The sequence below is a fragment of the Fonsecaea monophora genome, assembly GCF_001642475.1.
Source record: "Fonsecaea monophora strain CBS 269.37 chromosome Unknown Scaff24, whole genome shotgun sequence".
NCBI lineage: Eukaryota > Fungi > Ascomycota > Eurotiomycetes > Chaetothyriales > Herpotrichiellaceae > Fonsecaea > Fonsecaea monophora.
Window position 1 is genome coordinate 59,957 of NW_019173955.1, and position 17,763 is coordinate 77,719.

General features: G+C 52.3%; 6 protein-coding genes across 6 annotated transcripts; 3 read left to right on the forward strand and 3 right to left on the reverse strand.

Annotated features, from left to right (window-relative positions):
* Positions 1-375: 375 nt before the first annotated feature.
* Positions 376-943, reverse strand: AYO21_04311 (hypothetical protein; the record flags this gene model as incomplete). Its single annotated transcript, XM_022654284.1, has 2 exons — positions 376-624; positions 779-943. 2 exons carry the CDS (start codon positions 941-943, stop codon positions 376-378), a joined length of 414 nt encoding a protein of 137 aa, XP_022513321.1.
* A 668-nt stretch (positions 944-1,611) lies between these two features.
* Positions 1,612-2,515, forward strand: AYO21_04312 (hypothetical protein; the record flags this gene model as incomplete). The annotated part of the gene is made up of 4 exons (XM_022654285.1): positions 1,612-1,641; positions 1,700-2,077; positions 2,139-2,277; positions 2,331-2,515. 4 exons carry the CDS (start codon positions 1,612-1,614, stop codon positions 2,513-2,515), a joined length of 732 nt encoding a protein of 243 aa, XP_022513322.1.
* A 136-nt stretch (positions 2,516-2,651) lies between these two features.
* On the reverse strand, positions 2,652-9,515 carry AYO21_04313 (hypothetical protein; the record flags this gene model as incomplete). Its single annotated transcript, XM_022654286.1, has 5 exons — positions 2,652-3,767; positions 3,886-4,799; positions 6,188-6,830; positions 7,207-8,922; positions 8,994-9,515. The coding sequence occupies 5 exons, from the start codon at positions 9,513-9,515 to the stop codon at positions 2,652-2,654; spliced, it is 4,911 nt and encodes a 1,636-aa protein (XP_022513323.1).
* Positions 9,516-10,203: 688 nt separating this feature from the next.
* AYO21_04314 (hypothetical protein) lies at positions 10,204-11,585 on the forward strand (the record flags this gene model as incomplete). Its single annotated transcript, XM_022654287.1, has 2 exons — positions 10,204-10,569; positions 10,626-11,585. 2 exons carry the CDS (start codon positions 10,204-10,206, stop codon positions 11,583-11,585), a joined length of 1,326 nt encoding a protein of 441 aa, XP_022513324.1.
* Positions 11,586-12,625: 1,040 nt separating this feature from the next.
* AYO21_04315 (hypothetical protein) lies at positions 12,626-13,360 on the reverse strand (the record flags this gene model as incomplete). The annotated part of the gene is made up of 4 exons (XM_022654288.1): positions 12,626-12,785; positions 12,884-13,150; positions 13,212-13,245; positions 13,327-13,360. The coding sequence occupies 4 exons, from the start codon at positions 13,358-13,360 to the stop codon at positions 12,626-12,628; spliced, it is 495 nt and encodes a 164-aa protein (XP_022513325.1).
* A 2,386-nt stretch (positions 13,361-15,746) lies between these two features.
* On the forward strand, positions 15,747-17,444 carry AYO21_04316 (hypothetical protein; the record flags this gene model as incomplete). Its single annotated transcript, XM_022654289.1, has 4 exons — positions 15,747-15,819; positions 15,880-16,461; positions 16,532-16,708; positions 16,759-17,444. 4 exons carry the CDS (start codon positions 15,747-15,749, stop codon positions 17,442-17,444), a joined length of 1,518 nt encoding a protein of 505 aa, XP_022513326.1.
* Between the last annotated feature and the right edge of the window lie 319 nt (positions 17,445-17,763).

Genomic DNA, 17,763 nt, shown 5'->3' on the forward strand with positions numbered 1-17,763 from the left:
ATCGGCCGATCAAATTACTTCACGGTGTGGAATTTCGATCTGGAGAGGGGGCGCCTGTGGGTGCTATCACAGCCTCGATTGATCCCGAGTATGCATAGATAGCCGTTATATGTACCTAATTGAGCTTGGAAATGACTGACTCATTATTCCCGACGTCCTGTACCTTTTCATCTTACAGATGCGTAGATGAACAACTCTACAGATGGTGCCGAGATGGGTGGGAACCAATTTCATGCGTTCGATTTATATGGAGCTCAATCCAACCCCAGGCTTGTCTGAAGAGTTGTGTGGGGGTTTGGAAGAAAGAAAAAAAAGACTCTATCTGCTCTTTTATGCACCACTTTGTTCTTGTCTCCTGTGTCGGACCAAAGAGCTTCACAACTTGGCCAACTTATCACGACTGATAAAAGCGGTACATTCAATCTCCACATCCGTACCGCGAGCCAATGCGGCCACGGCGACGGTGGCGCGCGCCGGTCGAGGCTCGGCGAAGAATTTGTTGTAGGCTTCGTTCATGGTTGGCACGTCGTTCATGTTGGTCACGTAGATGTTGACCTTCAGAATATTTTCCTTGCAGGATCCGGCGGCTTCGAGGACATTCACAAGGTTCGTCAGAGCTTGGATCTAGCCAATACACAATGTTAGAAGAGTGCGCGCGCGTGCTCTCAGCAAGACTTTCTAGACGGGTGAGGACGACGAGGTGAGGTCAAGAAATGAGAGGGGCTGGCCCTGGTAGAGAGGACGTGATAAAATAACCGCGGGGAGGGGACGAACGCACCGTTCGGTCACCAATTGTGCCTTGAACAACTGTCATAGTCTTGGGGTCGGTTCCAACCGACCCGGAGCAGTACACGATGCCATTGTGGACAACCGCCGGGGAGTAGGTAGGGTTGGCTTTCGGAGCTCTGGGGGAGATGACCACTCTCCTCTCAGAAGAAGACATCTTAAAATGTGGTCACCGGAAGGAATGGCAAGGACTCGCAGTGCTCGATGTCGGAAGGCAGCCTGGATTGTTGGGGGGGCAAAGATGGAAGAAAACTCAAGATGCTTGACGGACCGCTTTTAAGAATAGAGGAAGAAAGTCATGTCCATGCGGCGGCGAGACTGTGAGCGTTCCATTTCACCTCTTTAGCTCTGCAATCTTGAGGTTGTCAGATCTAGATTGAATGCAGCAGCCGCAGTGTGAAGCCGCTGAGCATGGAAGGGTATTCTTGCCTGGCGTCCGCCGACAAATATTGCCTATTAAGGTAAGGCGTCTGGTAGCCCGTCTTGGGCGTGAGATTCTATCAGTGGCCAATCAGATAGTGGCAGTTGCCTGTACAGTGGGTCCCCAGGCTACATGTTGCTCTCTCAGGAAGGTTGTAGAGGACCCATGCAGTAAAAGCCCTTAGTCCAGGTTAGAGTTGCTGATTCTGGCAAGTCGCGGGGCTTGGTTGACCCTATTCCAGCGCTTGAACAGAGTCCGCGAGCCTGGCCGGTCTGTTAGAGAAAGTCCAAGACTCTTTCGGCCTCCCCGCACATCGCTCCTTACATATACAAGAGATCCTGGCTGTTGGCAAGATTGGCTCAAGATATTCTGTTGCTACAAACAAATCCATACCAAGTACAATCATGGCTGGTTCGCAATGGGAAGGAAAAGTGGTGAGTGCGTGAAGATATGTTGCCTTCCGGTCCGCCAAGCGCTGAACGTTCTTGACAGTATGCCATTACTGGCGGAGCCTCTGGCATGGCTCTTGAGATAGCCCAACAGCTCTCGCGCCGCGGCGCCATTGTTTCTCTGGCCGATGTCAACGAAGATGGCTTGAAGGCAGCTCTTAAAACTCTGGCTGGTGACAAGCACATCTATACCGTTGTCGACGTCCGCGACAGTGCCGGTGTCGAACAGTGGATCGAGAAAACCGTCACTCAACTAGGCCGCCTGGACGGTGCCGTCAACTTCGCCGGTATCTGTGTGTTTAAGAACACAATCGCCCAGGAAACCGACGAGATCTGGAAAAGGACCATGGACATCAACGCGACTGGCGTCTTTAACTGTATCAGATCTCAGTTGAGAAGAATGAAGAAAGGAGCCAGCATCGTACGTCTAGACATAGTCTGAGCGGCTGCTTCTTCCCTACCGTCGCTGACACTGTTAATAGGTCTCGGCAGCCAGTGTGGACGGCCAGATCGGCTGGCCCTTGCTCGGCGCGTATTGCGCAAGCAAGCATGCTGTCATCGGCTTGTCCAAGAGTGCGGCGAGGGAGAATCCCGACATCAGAGTCAACTGTGTCGCTCCCGGTGAGCAAGAGATTTTCCCCACGTAGTATATGTGCTGACATGATTTTGAACAGGGAACGTCGATACCGGATTGGTGGACGGTGCTGAAGCCGAATCAAGTGAGGAAATCCAGCGACAGGTCCAGAAACGTTTCGCACAGCCAATTGAGATTGCGAATGTCGTGCTTTTCCTGTTGAGCGAGGAGGCAAGCTTCGTTACCGGCGCCACCTGGAATGTTGACGGTGGCTGGGTGTGCTGATGGTAACATAATCATCAGTTCTGCTTCCTGTCGGTGGAAGTCAGAGATAGCTGCCCTTGACGCGCGCCGCAAACGCTAGTTGCTTATGAATGTTCCAGAACCTGTGAATACTCTCATCGACGCGGAAGACGCGCGGTCATCCGAAAAGGGTCTCAAGCTTGCAGTCGATCATCACATCCATCCAATGATTTTGTAGAGTAGATAGGCTATCCGTCGCCTTCTGAGCCATGTCTCCCTCCATGTCATTATCAAATCTCTTCCAGACTTCATCCAACAGCTTTTCTGCCCGCTGAAAGATTTCTGAGAGACCCCAGCCCCCGGAAGTTACCTCCATTCTTTGACGGAGGAAAGAGCGATGTCTCTCGACCGCCTGGCGTCGCATAGCTATCAACGCAAGCTGGTCGTCAAGGGTGAGGATGTCGGCTGCATCGGCCGACGAGGATTCAGGGTCGGGAAGTAAGTACCAGACACTACCACAGATGATGAGCACCAGCGTTTGGTGCATATTGGACTCGTGTCTGATGGGAAAGTCCTCTATCAGGCTCAGAATCACTCTCGCAAGCTCGTGCACCCGGCGCCATTGGTCTTTGAAATCGTCCACAGGTGTGTTCTCGAACGCACGTGTAACAGAAGTCGATGGGTCTCTTGTTGAAGGACTGGTCACCAACCAAGGGCGATGGGACAGCTCGGGGAAATTTCGGTGCAGCTCCAAGAGACTTGCTAACCTATACATCTGTGCAAAAGATCGCATTTGCTGCAGCACCTCCGGTCGGCTCTCGAGGCCCTGAACAATGTCTGTCGGTGGCAATGTATATTGAAGAGCGCTCATTTCCAGAGACGCCGCGCGCTGTAGCACTCGGGACTTTAGTGAGGTGTATGCTTCATCAGTCCCCCATCCAAGGCCTGCCAGTTTGTCAAGAACCCTTCGCTGACGCAGGCAGATCCCGACCCGAGCCATGATGATGAAGACTGGGGTGCCAATACCGGTGCAATTGTTCGGAACGACCACCTCGGGGTTTTGAGAGAAGGGCAGGAGGTAATCGACCGCATCAAGTGGCTGGTCAATCACAAAGGCCAACAAAGCTTCCCAGTAGGCCATACTGCCAACCAGAAAAGACTGCTCCGGGTCGAGCTTCATTCGTGGCACCGAGTCATGCTGCACCCAATTTTCGATAGTTGTAAGCCAGTATTCAAACAACTTTCGTGCGCCGAGGAGGTGAGGAACCCCAATGTCAGTTGAGTCGAGCCATGGCTGAGAGAGGAATCAGCATAACCTTGCCATATATTGAGTGTGTCGGAGGTATGGAGAGCTGCTCCAAGGCCGAGGTCGATACCCATCTTAGAGACAAAAGCAAGGGGGTGGAACCTACAGAAGAGTTTCCGAGTAGAATGGATGCCAAAAGAGCCTCTTGAAGCTGATCCTTCAGGCCTGCTCCTGCCGTCGGATTGGACTGGACCGTGTCGTTCATGGTAGACATTCGCGAGTCGAGAGCGGTTACAGCGTCAGACAGGTTCTTGACCGCAATAGAATGGTAGTCGATGCATACCGGAAGCATATTGCGGTCTCCTTTGAAAAGATGGATTGCGCACATACTGGCCACGCATGAAGAGATCAATCGCGAAGTCTTCAGTCGCCGTCCGACGAACGCTCGGAATGGTGTAGCCGGATCATCCCATGTACTATGCAATTCGCAAATTTTGTCGAAATAATACTTCAGCAGCACTTCGGGGTCTTTGTATATCTGCCAATTCTGACTCGACCGTTGCTGGACAGGGTCTCTTGCGATGGTTGCTGGATTTGATGACAACGCAGAGTCACGGTCTCCACTTGCAGCCGAGCCTGTGCTGAGATTTGCCGAAGGAGTACTCACCGGTGGATGAATCCGGGCTTCGGTGTTCTCCTGAAGAACAGTATTGGAGACGGTGCTTTGGTCCAGAAACATTTGTCGTATATCCGGGCTGGCGAAATACAACTCCGGAGAAGGATCCGATTGCGGGGCGAAGCTCCCGTTTTGCAAGCTCAAGCCGCCTTGTGGAAAGTACGTATAGTCTGCGAGGGTCCGACAGCCCGGCGAAGATGGGGAGAGATTGGCCACTTCAGGCGCGCATTGCTCAGACTGGTCCTGAGGCGACTGACCAACTTCTTGGGCCCGGTGTTGGAATTCAGGGCAGGGCCGCGTCTCTTCTGCGGGCTCTTCTGTAGGTTCTGCTGCGGGCTCTACTGCCGCCGCTTTGGACGCGAAGACCTCGTGCTTTTTGGACCAGCGGATTTCCTGTATGTAGCCTGGACACGCAATGCCACGTCGCTGACATTGTCGACAGCTCGGCCTTTTCTCGTCGCATTTCAGTTTCTGTCCTACGGTTAGCACTTGGACACGACAGGAACGACAGAAGACTTACCCCTTGCCTACATTTGGCGCACCCATCTAGCGATAAAACGGATTAGCACCTCTAGTGTCACCACAGCTCGAATGAGACTCACGTCGCGATCGACTATGCTTTGGCATGGTTGGAATTCGAGGCGGTATGAAGGAGTCACGCGTAACGTTGATGTATTCCATCTGTAAAAGAACGTCTTCGTCGTGCAGTCCACCGTTATCGAGCAAAATTGAGTCGATGAATGTTGAAATCAACAGGGTCCTGTAGAAAGTCGGACTACTATCGGATAATAATTGATCCGGTCGAGGGGCCAGCGTGACTAGTCATTACATCACCTTGGCGGGCGTGCCAGTTTACTCCGCACTGTCCATTCTCTCCAATGGACGATAAACGAGGAGAAATAGAAGGTTTGAGGCACGACTAACACTCTATTCTCTGTCTGAAGCAAAAGGCTTAATTGATCTGTTACTGTTGCTTGAAGAGTGTCAAAACAACTGCCAGCACCACCACCACCATCAAATGCCTTGCATAGTCATGTGACTGCGCCAACTCAACCACCTCTCCAGCCCATTACAATAGTAGAGGATAAGTTAGCGGATCAAGACGCAGGTGGAAGGGTAGAGAGGCAACAATCAACTCAACCTTCGCCTTATGGAGGTAGCGTCCGCACGGTCTACTGCAGGGTAGACGCAAGCCTAGACCGAGACTCTGACCATCTTCCGATTGCCGTAGCTATCGACTGGAGCTGGCAACCCGCCACTCCATGAAGGGAGCGGTTGTGATCCAAGACAAGCCTATCACTACTTCAGTAAAGAGTTGAGGCGCGACTCCCTTGAAGGTGGTGCCGCCCGTCGCTGACAAGACTTCTCTTAAGCAAGCCATATCTCTTCTCTCTTCCCTCCTCGGTCGCGTACTTGCCCAAAGTTACAGAGGCAAGTCCGCCAAAGGTGTCGATTAGGCTCTCATTGAGGGGGCCGCTTGAAGCTCATCTCGTCGAGGTCGTCCTTGATTTATCCGTAAACGGCGGTATTCTCCTTTCAACGTAAACAGGTCCTCTTTTGTTGTCAGAACTGCTCTCAGGGTCACCTCTTGATACAGACCCGTTCCAATACTCATAGGCGTCTGATCCATATCGATCTAATGCGGGACGATTTGCTGCCTTGTGCATATAAGCTATGCTCTCTTGATGATATCTTTCCCATCGTCCGTCAAAGTCATCCTCGTCCAGGTCCTGGACTCTCTCTGTTCGTGGAGATATTTGGGGTCTTTCAGTACGACGATTTGCTGCCTTACGCATATAATCTCGGCTGTTGCGATGATGTATTTTCCATCTTTCGTCGTCCAGGTCCTGGACTCTCTCTGTTCGTGGAGATATTCTGGATTTTTCTGCAGGACGATCGAAGTAAGAGGCTGTCTTCGATTGCGGGAATTCCACAGAGGGCTGGATCACCATATAGTCCATGTCGCTATTCGTGTCCTCAAAGTTCGCGGGCCTTCTGGTTTGAGCTTCCTCGTTGCCTTTTATGCTGCTCTTCTCTCTTTCCATTTCCCTCAATTTGTCTTCAAGCTCCGCTATCTTCTTCTGCGAGGCGGCGTACTTCTCTGCGATTGAATTCGTATACCGGGCATCTGGAGAGTTCGCCGTTGGTCCATATGTAGTCGTCGCATGTTCCGAGGGCTCGTGGCTGCGTAAGGCCTCTCCAGGGTTAGCCGACTTGGTTCTACTGCCGCTACTTTGCCGTCCCAGATCTTCGCTGAAAGGGATGTGTCCCGGGTTTCTAGAAGCATTGCTGATATCCCCGTTTACATGGTTGGTTTCGTCCGCCAATGTCGTCCACTGGTCGAGTAGATCCTTCAATAGGTTGACAGAATTCTGCATCACCAGAGCTCGCTCCTCGGATGAAGTCTTAGCTTGTCCCAATGACTCGTGTTTATACTACTCCCGAAAAAAGTCCAACTGACCGTTCACTGTCTTTGTAGTTGTACTCGTACCCCTGAGGCCTTTTTGTCATCATATGTAGTACATTTAGGATCCCCCGCTATGAGTCCATAACCTGAGCCATCTCACCACACCACACCCAGAAAAAGGGGGTTCCCAAGTCATGATCACCAAAAAGAAACATCGGCAAGGAACTCATCATCATCATTGATATTATTGTTGTTGTTGAACCCCCATTCCATGGCGCCCGTGTCTCCAAAATCAAACATTCCATCTGGAGTCTGGCACGACAAGCGACCATGGGTTAGTGTAGCCCTTTTGCGATTATACTTTCTCAGATTGAGGAGAGAAAGAAAAAAAAAACAGAACTTACCATGAACGCACACTCGTCAAGAGCTTCGAATCCCACAGTCGACACACCCAAGGAGGAGGTCAGATCACGTCCGTCGCCATTCCCGTTCCCGTTTGCATTCGTGTTCGTGTTCGTGTCCTTGTTGCCAACACCAGCCTGCTCCTCCAATACGGCAATAGACTCCCTCATGGCCTCTTCTGCTCTCTGCAGCAAAAACCTCGGAATGTCGTCCTTGTCCATCCCACGCATCAACGCGTCGACTTGTGCGGCGATCAAGCATGAAAACACGTATCCCTTGATGTTCGTCTCGCCGATCTGCATGCCGTGGTGACACCAGGTCTTTGCCTCCTGCACGACAGGCAACAGGTCGGGTCGTAGAGGTGTGAATCCCATCCCTACGCCGTCTTGTTCTTCAAGTTGTGCGCAAAGTTCTGCGGCGACGAGACAGGAGGCTTGGAAAAGTCCGCTGCGGTAGACTGGGTAGAAGCCGTATCCGGGGCCACCGCAGGCCGTGGAACCTGGTGAGGGTGTGTTGACGTTGAGAGTGGCGGTGACGCCACTTGCACCTGCACCCACTTGCTCAGAAGACGATCGGTACGCCACGTACCACATCTTCAACGACGACTCGAGCACGACTTTCCGAGTATATGCGTACGTGGCTTCGTGCATGGATTGTTCAAAAAACGGAATGTGAACGGTCAATAGGTACCGGTTCATCATGAGGTCTGTGGTCATGAGTTCAAAGGTGTTGGGTCCTGGCCGCCCGAATCCATCTGACGAGGTCGACGACGACGATGACAACATGTTTTGCAATGTTCGAGTGAGTGTCTTGTATGCCGTTCTCATCTCCCCGTCAAGTTGGAGCACGTGCTCATATCGTCCGTTGACTCTGAGATCATTCAAGAACTTCACGACGGCCAGACGCACCGCCAACGATTTCCGAAGAGCAATAGCCGTCGACACTTGGGTATACACGTTCTCGGGTTTTACCGCGGGGGATTTCTCCTCCAGCTGGACATCGTCGAGATTACTCGGTGGCTTTGTGTCGAAGTCGTCCATGGACACAAGCACAGGACCACCAGAGGCCATGCTTGCCTGCAGACAGATCTCAAGGACCGTGTTCCATAACCGTCGGCGCATCTCTGTAGCGAACACCGTCGACCCGACTGGACTAGGGTGGTCGCGATTCAAGCCCATGTAGATGGCTCGTCTGTACAGCTCACCCGCAGAGATCCACGTCAAGTCTCCGCAGACGTCGACGAGCTCTCGTGCCACGATCAGCAACACGTTGATTTGCAAAGACTGCACGTTCAGCCTGATTTTGGAGTTCGGTGTGTTCAGCCACGTCTGGGCCTCGTAGACCCATCGCATGGCGGACGTACGAAGACTAAAGGTCTCGTCGTACGTGGCGCCAATTGCAAGGATCAACTTCAATTGAACCATGAAGGCGGTGTCGCGACGCCCGCCCTGGGGCAGAGTCCAGAGTGCTTCGACGTGCTTTCTGAACGTGGGGATGTGGATGATTCTATACACGGATTCGATTGTGCGGAGATAATTGTCGATGAAGTGTTCGACAACGTCTCTGGCCGGTAGATCGTCACTAAGTGGTGTCGGCCATACCGGCATTCGTGCCGATTTGATCACTTTCGCCAACGCTTTACACCGTCGCATGCCGGCTGGAATCACTGTGGGTTCTTTGCGCATGCGGGACTCGATGAGATGGAGAATGCCTCCAAACTGGCGTATGGGAAGGTCAGAATAAAGATAGCAACAGCAAGAAAGACGGAACGCAACGCAACGTAACATACCATGGAAACACCATTCATCCAGTGACTCTGGCCGAATTGGCGTGACTTATGGAATACTGTGCGTCCGGATATTCGAGGTTCGCCGAAAAAGTCCTGTCTACATTGTGCAGGGTCAGGCAGTTCTAGGGTCAACGGAGCAGGTGAAATGTCCTGGCTCTGGTCTGAGGTCATAGGAGGACGTCCTATCATCAAAGTATCGATGGGGATGTTTGTCGACAATGGAGTCCCAGTGTCATGTGGAGCTGTGGCGGCGCTGCTTGTTATGCTTGAGGTTTTCCCCGTTGATCCCGGAGATGTTTGTCCATCAGAGGCGGCGGGTTCCTCGGTATGGGGACGCTGTCTCAGAGGAGGGAAATCTTCGTAAATGCAGACGGCATCTCTCGAACGGGTGCAATTGTTGCATGGATGTTCTCGGTTGCATCGGATTTTGCGTTTCCTGCAGACTGTGCATGAGACTGCTGGTCTTCTTCTTCGGCGACGTTCGGGCTCGGACATTTGCTGACCAAGCGTGGTAATGGCCATGGCGGATTTTCCCTGGCAAGGTTGCAGCCAAAGGGTTCTTCGCCGTGCATCTCAGATGAGCAGTGCAAGATGAAGTGGAAGAGTCGCCGATAGTGATATTCGAGTCGGTCCGGATATAATTCTGCGCTTAATGTATGAATGCTTCACAATATGCCGATTCTTCTAACGGCGCGCTCCTGGCCACTCCTTGGGTGAGACCGTTGTTTGCATTGACCTGCTGTCTCGCCAGATCGTATATGCCAACGGGCTGTTGACTGAGAGTACAGCTACTGGCACAATCGGGGATGGTGTCTGCATTATTTGACACAAACATAATCACAAACATAATCCCTGGCGCAGACTAATGAGGTATATTAGCGGTGGTTGCGCTTGTACTTCGACGTAATCCGAGATGTGGATTTGCCTGTGTCCACCGTTGCACCAATCACCAGTCTCATTCGAGGTCCCAAAGAGTAAGTCTCTCTCCCCGGAGATATCAAAGGGATCCAGTCCAGGCCGACTCCGAAGACAATGGTGCCGGAAAATGCAAGCAAGCAGTTCTCGTATATAACTAAACCCCCTTGCATCTGAAATCATGTCGAGTGTGACACAATCCAAGTAACAATACCTCTCTTTGCAGATGACCATTCCAGTTTCCAGAACCGAACACACGACGAAGGTTGGTGTCCATATACCTAGACCTCCCACTATGGAGACTCGAGAAGAAGAAACAACCCAGACGCCACCAGCCGTCGAAGAGAAAGAGAAAATACCTTCCCCTGATCCCGAGCTGGGACAAGAACGGATCCAGAGTGGTGACTCGACGAAACCTGATTTCGACCCTCCGCCTGACGGTGGACTTCGGGCCTGGCTTGTGACAGTCGGCGCAGCCTGCATTACTTTCTCGGCATTGGGATTCACCAACGCGTTTGGCGTTTTCGAAGAATTCTATTTGTCACATCAATTGACAGAAAAATCACCAGACGACATTGCTTGGATTGGATCAATAGCAGCCTTCCTCCAATTTGCCGTAGGAGCCGTTGCTGGGCCTGTCTTCGATCGATATGGGATCTGGGTATGTCTCGGTCTTTCTGCTCTGGCGTCGAGTGGCAGACTAACGTTTGCAAGTAGATCCTCCGTCCAGCCATAGTGACATTCGTGTTTGCTTTGATGATGGTCAGCATCTGCAAGGAATATTGGCAATTCATGCTGGCTCAAGGCATCCTACTTGGATTTGCCTTGGGATTCCTGACTTTCCCACCATTGGGAGCCTTGTCCCAATACTTCGATAAAAAGCGAGGCGCTGCGTTCGGTCTGGCAATATCTGGGTCATCGATTGGAGGCATCGTTTTCCCGATTGCTTTGTCCAAGATGCTCAATAATTCTTCCCTGGGGTTCGGCTGGTCAGTGCGCATCATGGCATTTGTGCTGCTCCCATTAATGGCATTTGCTTGCATATTTGTCAAACCTCGCCTCCCTCCGCGGACGACGACCTTCTTCATCTGGAAGGCTTTTCAAGAAGCTAATTTCGTGCTGCTGATAGCGGCCCTCTTCTTCATATTCATGGGCATGTGGATGCCGCTTTTCTACCTGCCATCATATGCAGTTTCACAAGGCATGGATCCAACTTTGGCATCCTACCTCCTTGCAATCCTCAACGGAGCTTCAACGTTTGGTCGAATCGTTCCAGGCATACTCGCAGACAAACTTGGGAGGCTGAACGTGTTTGCAGCAGGCGCCCTCTCAACAGGTGTCTTGATCTTCTGCCTCACAAAGGCCGACACTACTGCAGGTTTGGTGGTGTATGCGGTCTTCGTCGGCTTTGCCTCGGGGACCATCATTTCGGGAGCGACGGCAGCCTTCACCCTTTGTACAGGAAGTCCTCAGGAGGCGGGAACTTACATGGGTCAAGGTTTGGCTATAGGATCACTGGCATCTTTGATTGGTCCTCCAGTCAACGGTGCTCTTGTCAAGCACTATGGAGGATATTGGGAGGCGTCAATCTTCAGTGGTGTCATGTGTCTGATCGGTGGTTTCATTGCATTTGCCAGCAAGGCTGCAACCTCAAAAGGAATCATGGGGAAAGTGTGACCATGCTCAGGACTGTGTGTATCGAAATTCTTTTTGTTTTTTCCTTCTTTGGATGAAGGCCTCTCCACTCTTGGTTTTGATGCAGTGGTGGTGGCAGTTTGCCGTAACATTTTTAATACGCAAGTGTGGATATCGAAGTCCATATTTTCATGTAGAGTGGATAAGCACAAAATTATAGAGCACTTTGATCGCGACCATTCTCTGTCAAGAGTATTCATCTGAGTTGATTCGATCGGCAAGAAAAGGCAAACGAGGTGTCTCGTGGTTATAAGAGTCAGGATGGTCCGTAATAATGCCAACGTTCAAGTGTGATAATTGGTAACGTGCTCCGTTTCTTTCAACCGTAGGCTTCTTCGTGGGTCGACGTAAGTCCATGGCACGCACATGAGAACAATTGGGCTCTGCATCTGCCCGTCTTCGGTAGTTTCTTAGTATGCCTGGCGCGTATCTTACTCGGGCTCCTAGACTGGCTTCTTCAACGACAGGCTGCTGGAAATATTAGCAATAAAAGTCTGGGAATTCATCAAAAGTCCAATGTATAGAACAAACACAAACCATCCCGGCCCCTGGGCGGTTCAAAGGCTTCAATTGTAACTCTCTGTCCTTTTTACTTGGATACGAACAAAGTTCATGGATGTATCACCACGGCAATGTATGTATGTATTGCCATGTCGAATTTCAATGTCAACGACGATACCACATGCACTTCAATAGTACAATGAGAGCTCGAGCATGATGATAGATGGAAGATCTTTTGCTTGCCTTGTACTCCCCTACACGCACTCAATTGTCCTCCCTTTTTTTTGGTATCGTTTCGTCAAGCCTGAACTCCTTTTCTGAGAAACAGGTATCACTCCTAAGTGATTGAATACTGGTTACATAGTTGTCCGTGTACCCCCTCTCCTTCGTGGATACATCCGTCGAGCCCTATCCTGCCTTGTCAATGAGTACACAGTCCCTGTGACCGCCTGGCCACCTGGCCGTCCATGAATTCACCCGGATATCTCCATCACCACCGATCAAATGTTCGCCCCGAAACCTCAACCGTGCATGTGGACCTCGACCACACCGCTCTTGTGCCATGTGGCCAACAACACGCCGCAGCTCCCACAGCGGTGTTGGACGTCCTTGAGCGAGTTCATCAGGTAGGGAATGAAGCAGAGGAGACCGGTCAGGCAGCAAGCGACGCCGGCCCAGACACTATGTAAGATTCAGCTTGTTGGCTTTGTCTTTACAAGGGAAGTGTAGGAACGTGGTGTCCGCTGGAAGATGAAAGGTAGAGGGTACGATAAACTTACTGCGTGGTGTTGCCTGTGTGGTAACTGACGTTGGTCATGGCCCGTTGGCCGCAGGCGGGACAGTCGACCGGCGCAGGCGACATGCCGAGATTGGGAACGGCTACGGCCTGGCGGAACTGGCCTGATGCAGAGCGATAGCCGGCCTGCTGGGGCGCTGGGAAAACTTTCTCGGTGTACTCTTGCTGCGGCGTCTGTTGCAGTACAGGAGTCGGAGCCATTACTTGGGCGGCGCCAGTAGGCTGTGGTGACTGTTGGAATCGAAGATCTCTGCACATGATTCATTAGCATGAGTTTCGAGCAGATCCGTGGGACCGAGGTAGGTACTTACGCCGGCATCAAAACTTCGGTGGCCTGGCTTTCCACTGTTGGGGGGCTTCTTGTTAGACTGCGTGTTCTATACCTGTATATGGATGTCACGGGCGACAGCGGGGGTATGTACTTACCACCATGAGAGGGCTTTTCAAAGGCAGGATTCATGTTTGTTGGAGTACAAGGACAAAAGTGCTAGTACGCGGAAAGGTAGAAAGGGCTGAACAGTTGAGTCGAGGGAATGGTGAAGGGACGAGTGAATGAAGAAGTGAGAGGTGGTCGAGGGTGGATATAAGTGATAATTAATAGCTGTCGACCTGTCCTTTAACTTCGACTGAGAAACAGCTGTGAGGAGAGGCAGATCAGATCAGGCTGAGCCAGGGCCAGGCCGGGGAGGTGGGAGGTGGCAAAGGCAACGACGTTACGAGGTACATGTGTTCTGGACGTTGGACGCTGGCTGTGCTAATTCATGACCCTCGTAATACAGAAACACGAAGCGCCACGAGTGACTTTTGGGGCTTCTGGCCAGGAGGGAGGAGGCTTGATCGAGACCGAGTCCCATGTTTAGCCTTGTCGTTCGTGTCTCTTTCTGTTGAACCAATTCGGACAGGGACAGGGTTGGCGTGGGAGTCATTGGACAGGCAAGGAAGCAAGTAAGCAAGCAAGCAAACAAGCGAGCCAGACACGAAGAGTGACAGGGAAGAGGCAAGAGACAGGAGACTGGGAAGGAGAGATGGAACGAGGCTCTGGGACGCTCAGACTCTCACAAATCAGCCATTTCCGCCGTTGTGTAACCCTGTCGTGACTCTTGTGAGTCTGGCTCTTCAATACCAGATACCAGGGGGATACGCACGCATACGGGTGTATGTACTCATAACCCTCTAAAACGGTTATGTCTTGTTTCTCATTTGGCATCTAGGCTCTGGGCTCTGGGCTGTGGCTTTCTATTCGTATGTTTCTAGAGACGCCACCTTCTTCCCTGTCACATTCTCACCTACTCGTGTTCGAGGGTTGCTTGACCACTGCCACTGGGGGCTTCGATAGTCAGGAGGGAAAGGCGGCAGCCTATCTCGGTCAGGTGGACACAGGCACATATTGTACCTCGAACGAGTAGTAATAGTACAGTAATTGCCACTGTGATGCAACGACGTGGTTATCCTCTGTTCTCTAGGTAAGTCATAAGGCTGAAAAGGGGGCAGAGGTGCCAAAGGTGTCAGAAATGCTCTTCACGAATGCCTTGCCCTGCCCTGCCCTGCCACGTTACAGACGCAATCTCAGACGGACGAGTGAAAACTCTCGCTGTATCTCAGACTCGTACCCGTATGTATTGGCTAAAGTCCCAAGACCCTCTCTTTCAAGCCACGGAAATGTCCCCCGGTGACTCCTCTCATTCAATTGGTTCAAGGGTAGTGAGTTCATTGGTCGATGCGAAGCCAGGCTGCATGCATGTGTGTGAGCGTTTTTTGGAAGAAACACGAGTTTCTGGTCTAATTTTGTCGTTGGCCAAGATTCTGATGCTGGGGATTACGAGACTGGGAGGCTGGGAGGCAGAGTGGGTAGGAGAGAGACAGAGAGTGTGGGAGAGTGAGTTAAAGAGGAAGAGAAGAGTTTGTGTGTCAGTGAGTGTGTGGCTGGATCTCGCCACTCAGCCTGATTGATTGATTGATTGATTCACCTCCCTTTTTTTTGGTTGCTTTGTCCCAACCAACCAACGCAACTCGACTCCATCCGAAAAGGAGAACGGTGTCCTTGAACAAATTCTTCTATAGCTACACACAAGTACAGTATTTATCGAGGTATGTACTAGAGTATGTATGTATCTTGGAAGGAAGTGTATGCGGCTAGGGAATAGAGAGCCTCCCTAGCAGAAACTGTGGTCTGGACAGACGGACAGTGTGGCTTTTCAGCCTTACTACAAATACGGCGTCCCCTCTCCCCCCTTTTATTGACCCGTATTGAGTAAGTGTTTCACCGACTGACTGGCTGCCTACATGCCCATCTGCCATCTGCCTCCCTTCGCCCGGCTGGGATGGACGTGGTGCAGGGATCCCGCGAAAGCCCCAATCGATAGTCCCGGAATCTGGTCTGGTTAGGCCAGCCTACAGCACCTCCTGCGAGCACTTCCACTCCCCTCCCCACCAGAACCCTGTTCGTCATGCGAGGCGAGAGCACTAAACGGGTCCTTCACGTACGAGGACGAGTAATTATGACAACGACAATGACAGCCACAGCCCAATTCTTGTGTCTGGCCTTACCAGCATCCAGGCCATGGGGACGGAGGGAAGAAGATACCGCAGAGAATGAAGGGACATGTACGGGGTAGATGTAGGCGCGTGGTGCGTAGTGGGCGGTGGTTGGAAGTTCCTGACCATGCCCATCTCATCCCATCTCATGCTCCTCCCTTTCCTCTCCATGTGAAATCTTCACAGACTGCTTTCCCTCTCCCTCTACCTCATGACAATACCATCCAACGTCCAGAAAGATCGACGGGCGGTGGACCATTCATACCAATGATCTGTTGACCATCTCCCGTGCAAAGACGAAGCATACAGAAATGGCTGCTCAACTCGTCAACGCCCACACCTCAACCCCCGCCCTGGGACGAACATGTGCCCTCTGCCATTCCGGTACAAACAGCGTTCCGCCCAGACCCCCCTCCGGGACGCGCTGTGCTGACTTCTTCTCAGGTATTCCCTGGGACGTCACCTTTGCAGACTGCACCTACTGCAGACTGCCCTTCTGCAAGCACTGCTGGCTCCAACACCAGCCGAGCCATGCCCTGGCCTCGGTCTCGATGGTGCACGGCGACATCCACGACGCCACCAACAAAGTTGCCCCCCAACCGTGCTCGGCATGTCGAAAACGCTCGGCGAGTCGGTACGCGTGCCTCGAATGCCCCTACACGCTGTGTCGGGGGTGCTGGTTCTCGCGAGGCGTCAACACCCACCCACACCGGTCCTTCAAGATCTTCGAGCCCAAATGCTCGACGGGGACGGTCACGGCGGCTGACACGCTCCCGACAAACTCGTGCTGTGACGACGCGGCCGTCAATCACTGCGTCTCCTGCTCAAAGGGCTTCGCGCTCGGCCAGTCCATCATCTTCTGCAAGACGTGCTTCGTCGACATCAACGAGCCCATGTACCGCTGCCTGAGCTGCTATTCGCTCGGCCACGGCCACCCGAGTCACCACGAGCCGTGGCAGTGGACGTTTCAGGTCGCAAAGACAGGCTGGCTCTCCAGCGGCATTTACTGCCAGAAGTGTGCCCAACGTAAGTCCCAAGCTGGACGGCAATTAGCACGGAAATGCCCTTTTGCTGATGTGGTGCGGGTGGTGCTTAGCGATGCGGACGGTCGAGGCTCTCAAGGGACACGCCCACACAGACTTTATTGACGTCTACACCGAAGACAATCTGAATCAGGTCATTGCGCGATCATATCGGGAGTGCCAGAGAAAAGTCATGCGAGTCGACGGGCTCGTCACCGACGTTGGCGAACAGTGCAGTCTCTGCTTGCATAGTATGTTTTCAATCTTGCGGGTTGGATAATCACTAACACCACTTGCTCAGAAACCACACCTATCTCGTCTTTGCATTGTCAGCAGTGTAACCAAGTCCTCAAGCTGTGTACTCACTGCGTCCAGTATGCCAGCAAATTGCATGTCCACCCCATTCCCAGGTTCAACGACGATACCAACCAAGCCCAACCGGGCCAGATACTTCAGAGTCCAGTCTCACCAGGATCTTTCCCGTCACCGCAGTCGCCCTATCCACCCCAGCGTCCTTTCAGTGCTACTGCTGCTCCCCAGTCCCAGTGGCCTGGTCACGCCGCCAATGCGCATCCCACTGCTGGACTTGCCAGACCACCTCCAGGACAAAGAATCAGCAGTGCTCCACCCCATACACAGTGGTCAAGACCTCAAAGCCACGTTCCCGGGCAGGTGGTGAGACCTGGTGGCCCGGCACAGCAGCATAACTTCTTCAATGAGCTTGCCACCAGCATCGCTGTGGCGTCCATCACGAATGCAGTGGTGGCTGGGCAGTCAAATGCGATATATGGCGGGTCGGATAGTACGGGCGCGGCAAACGGTGGGAATTTTGACACCAGTATAACGGCTGTAGATCCCATGGGGATTAACACAACCCAAGATGCCAGTGGGGCGCAGGGCATGGACTGGTCGATGGGGCAGGATACCGCAGTGTACGACTCGGGATGGGCTATGGACAACTCGACACAGTTCGACTCGGGGTTTTGACCGGGGGAGATCCAATAGAGGAATCCTTTCCGAAAGTACTGACCCTTGAGTTGGCTTGGGGTTTGGCGAAGAGGAGAGCACCAGATCTTCGGCGAGCACGGGCACTGGAGTCTCTGTGTCAAGGCCACCAAAGATTCAAGCGAATAGTTGGGACAAGATCTCGCATTGGATTGAGTCCGTTGCGTTGAGAAACGCAGCAGAAAATCTGGATAGTCATCAGGCACACTGCTGGTCGTCTCGTCTCGGCCATGGGGTATGGAGACATGGATGTATTCCAGACATGCTGGAGCCGATGCGTGGAGATTGATTAATATGAGGA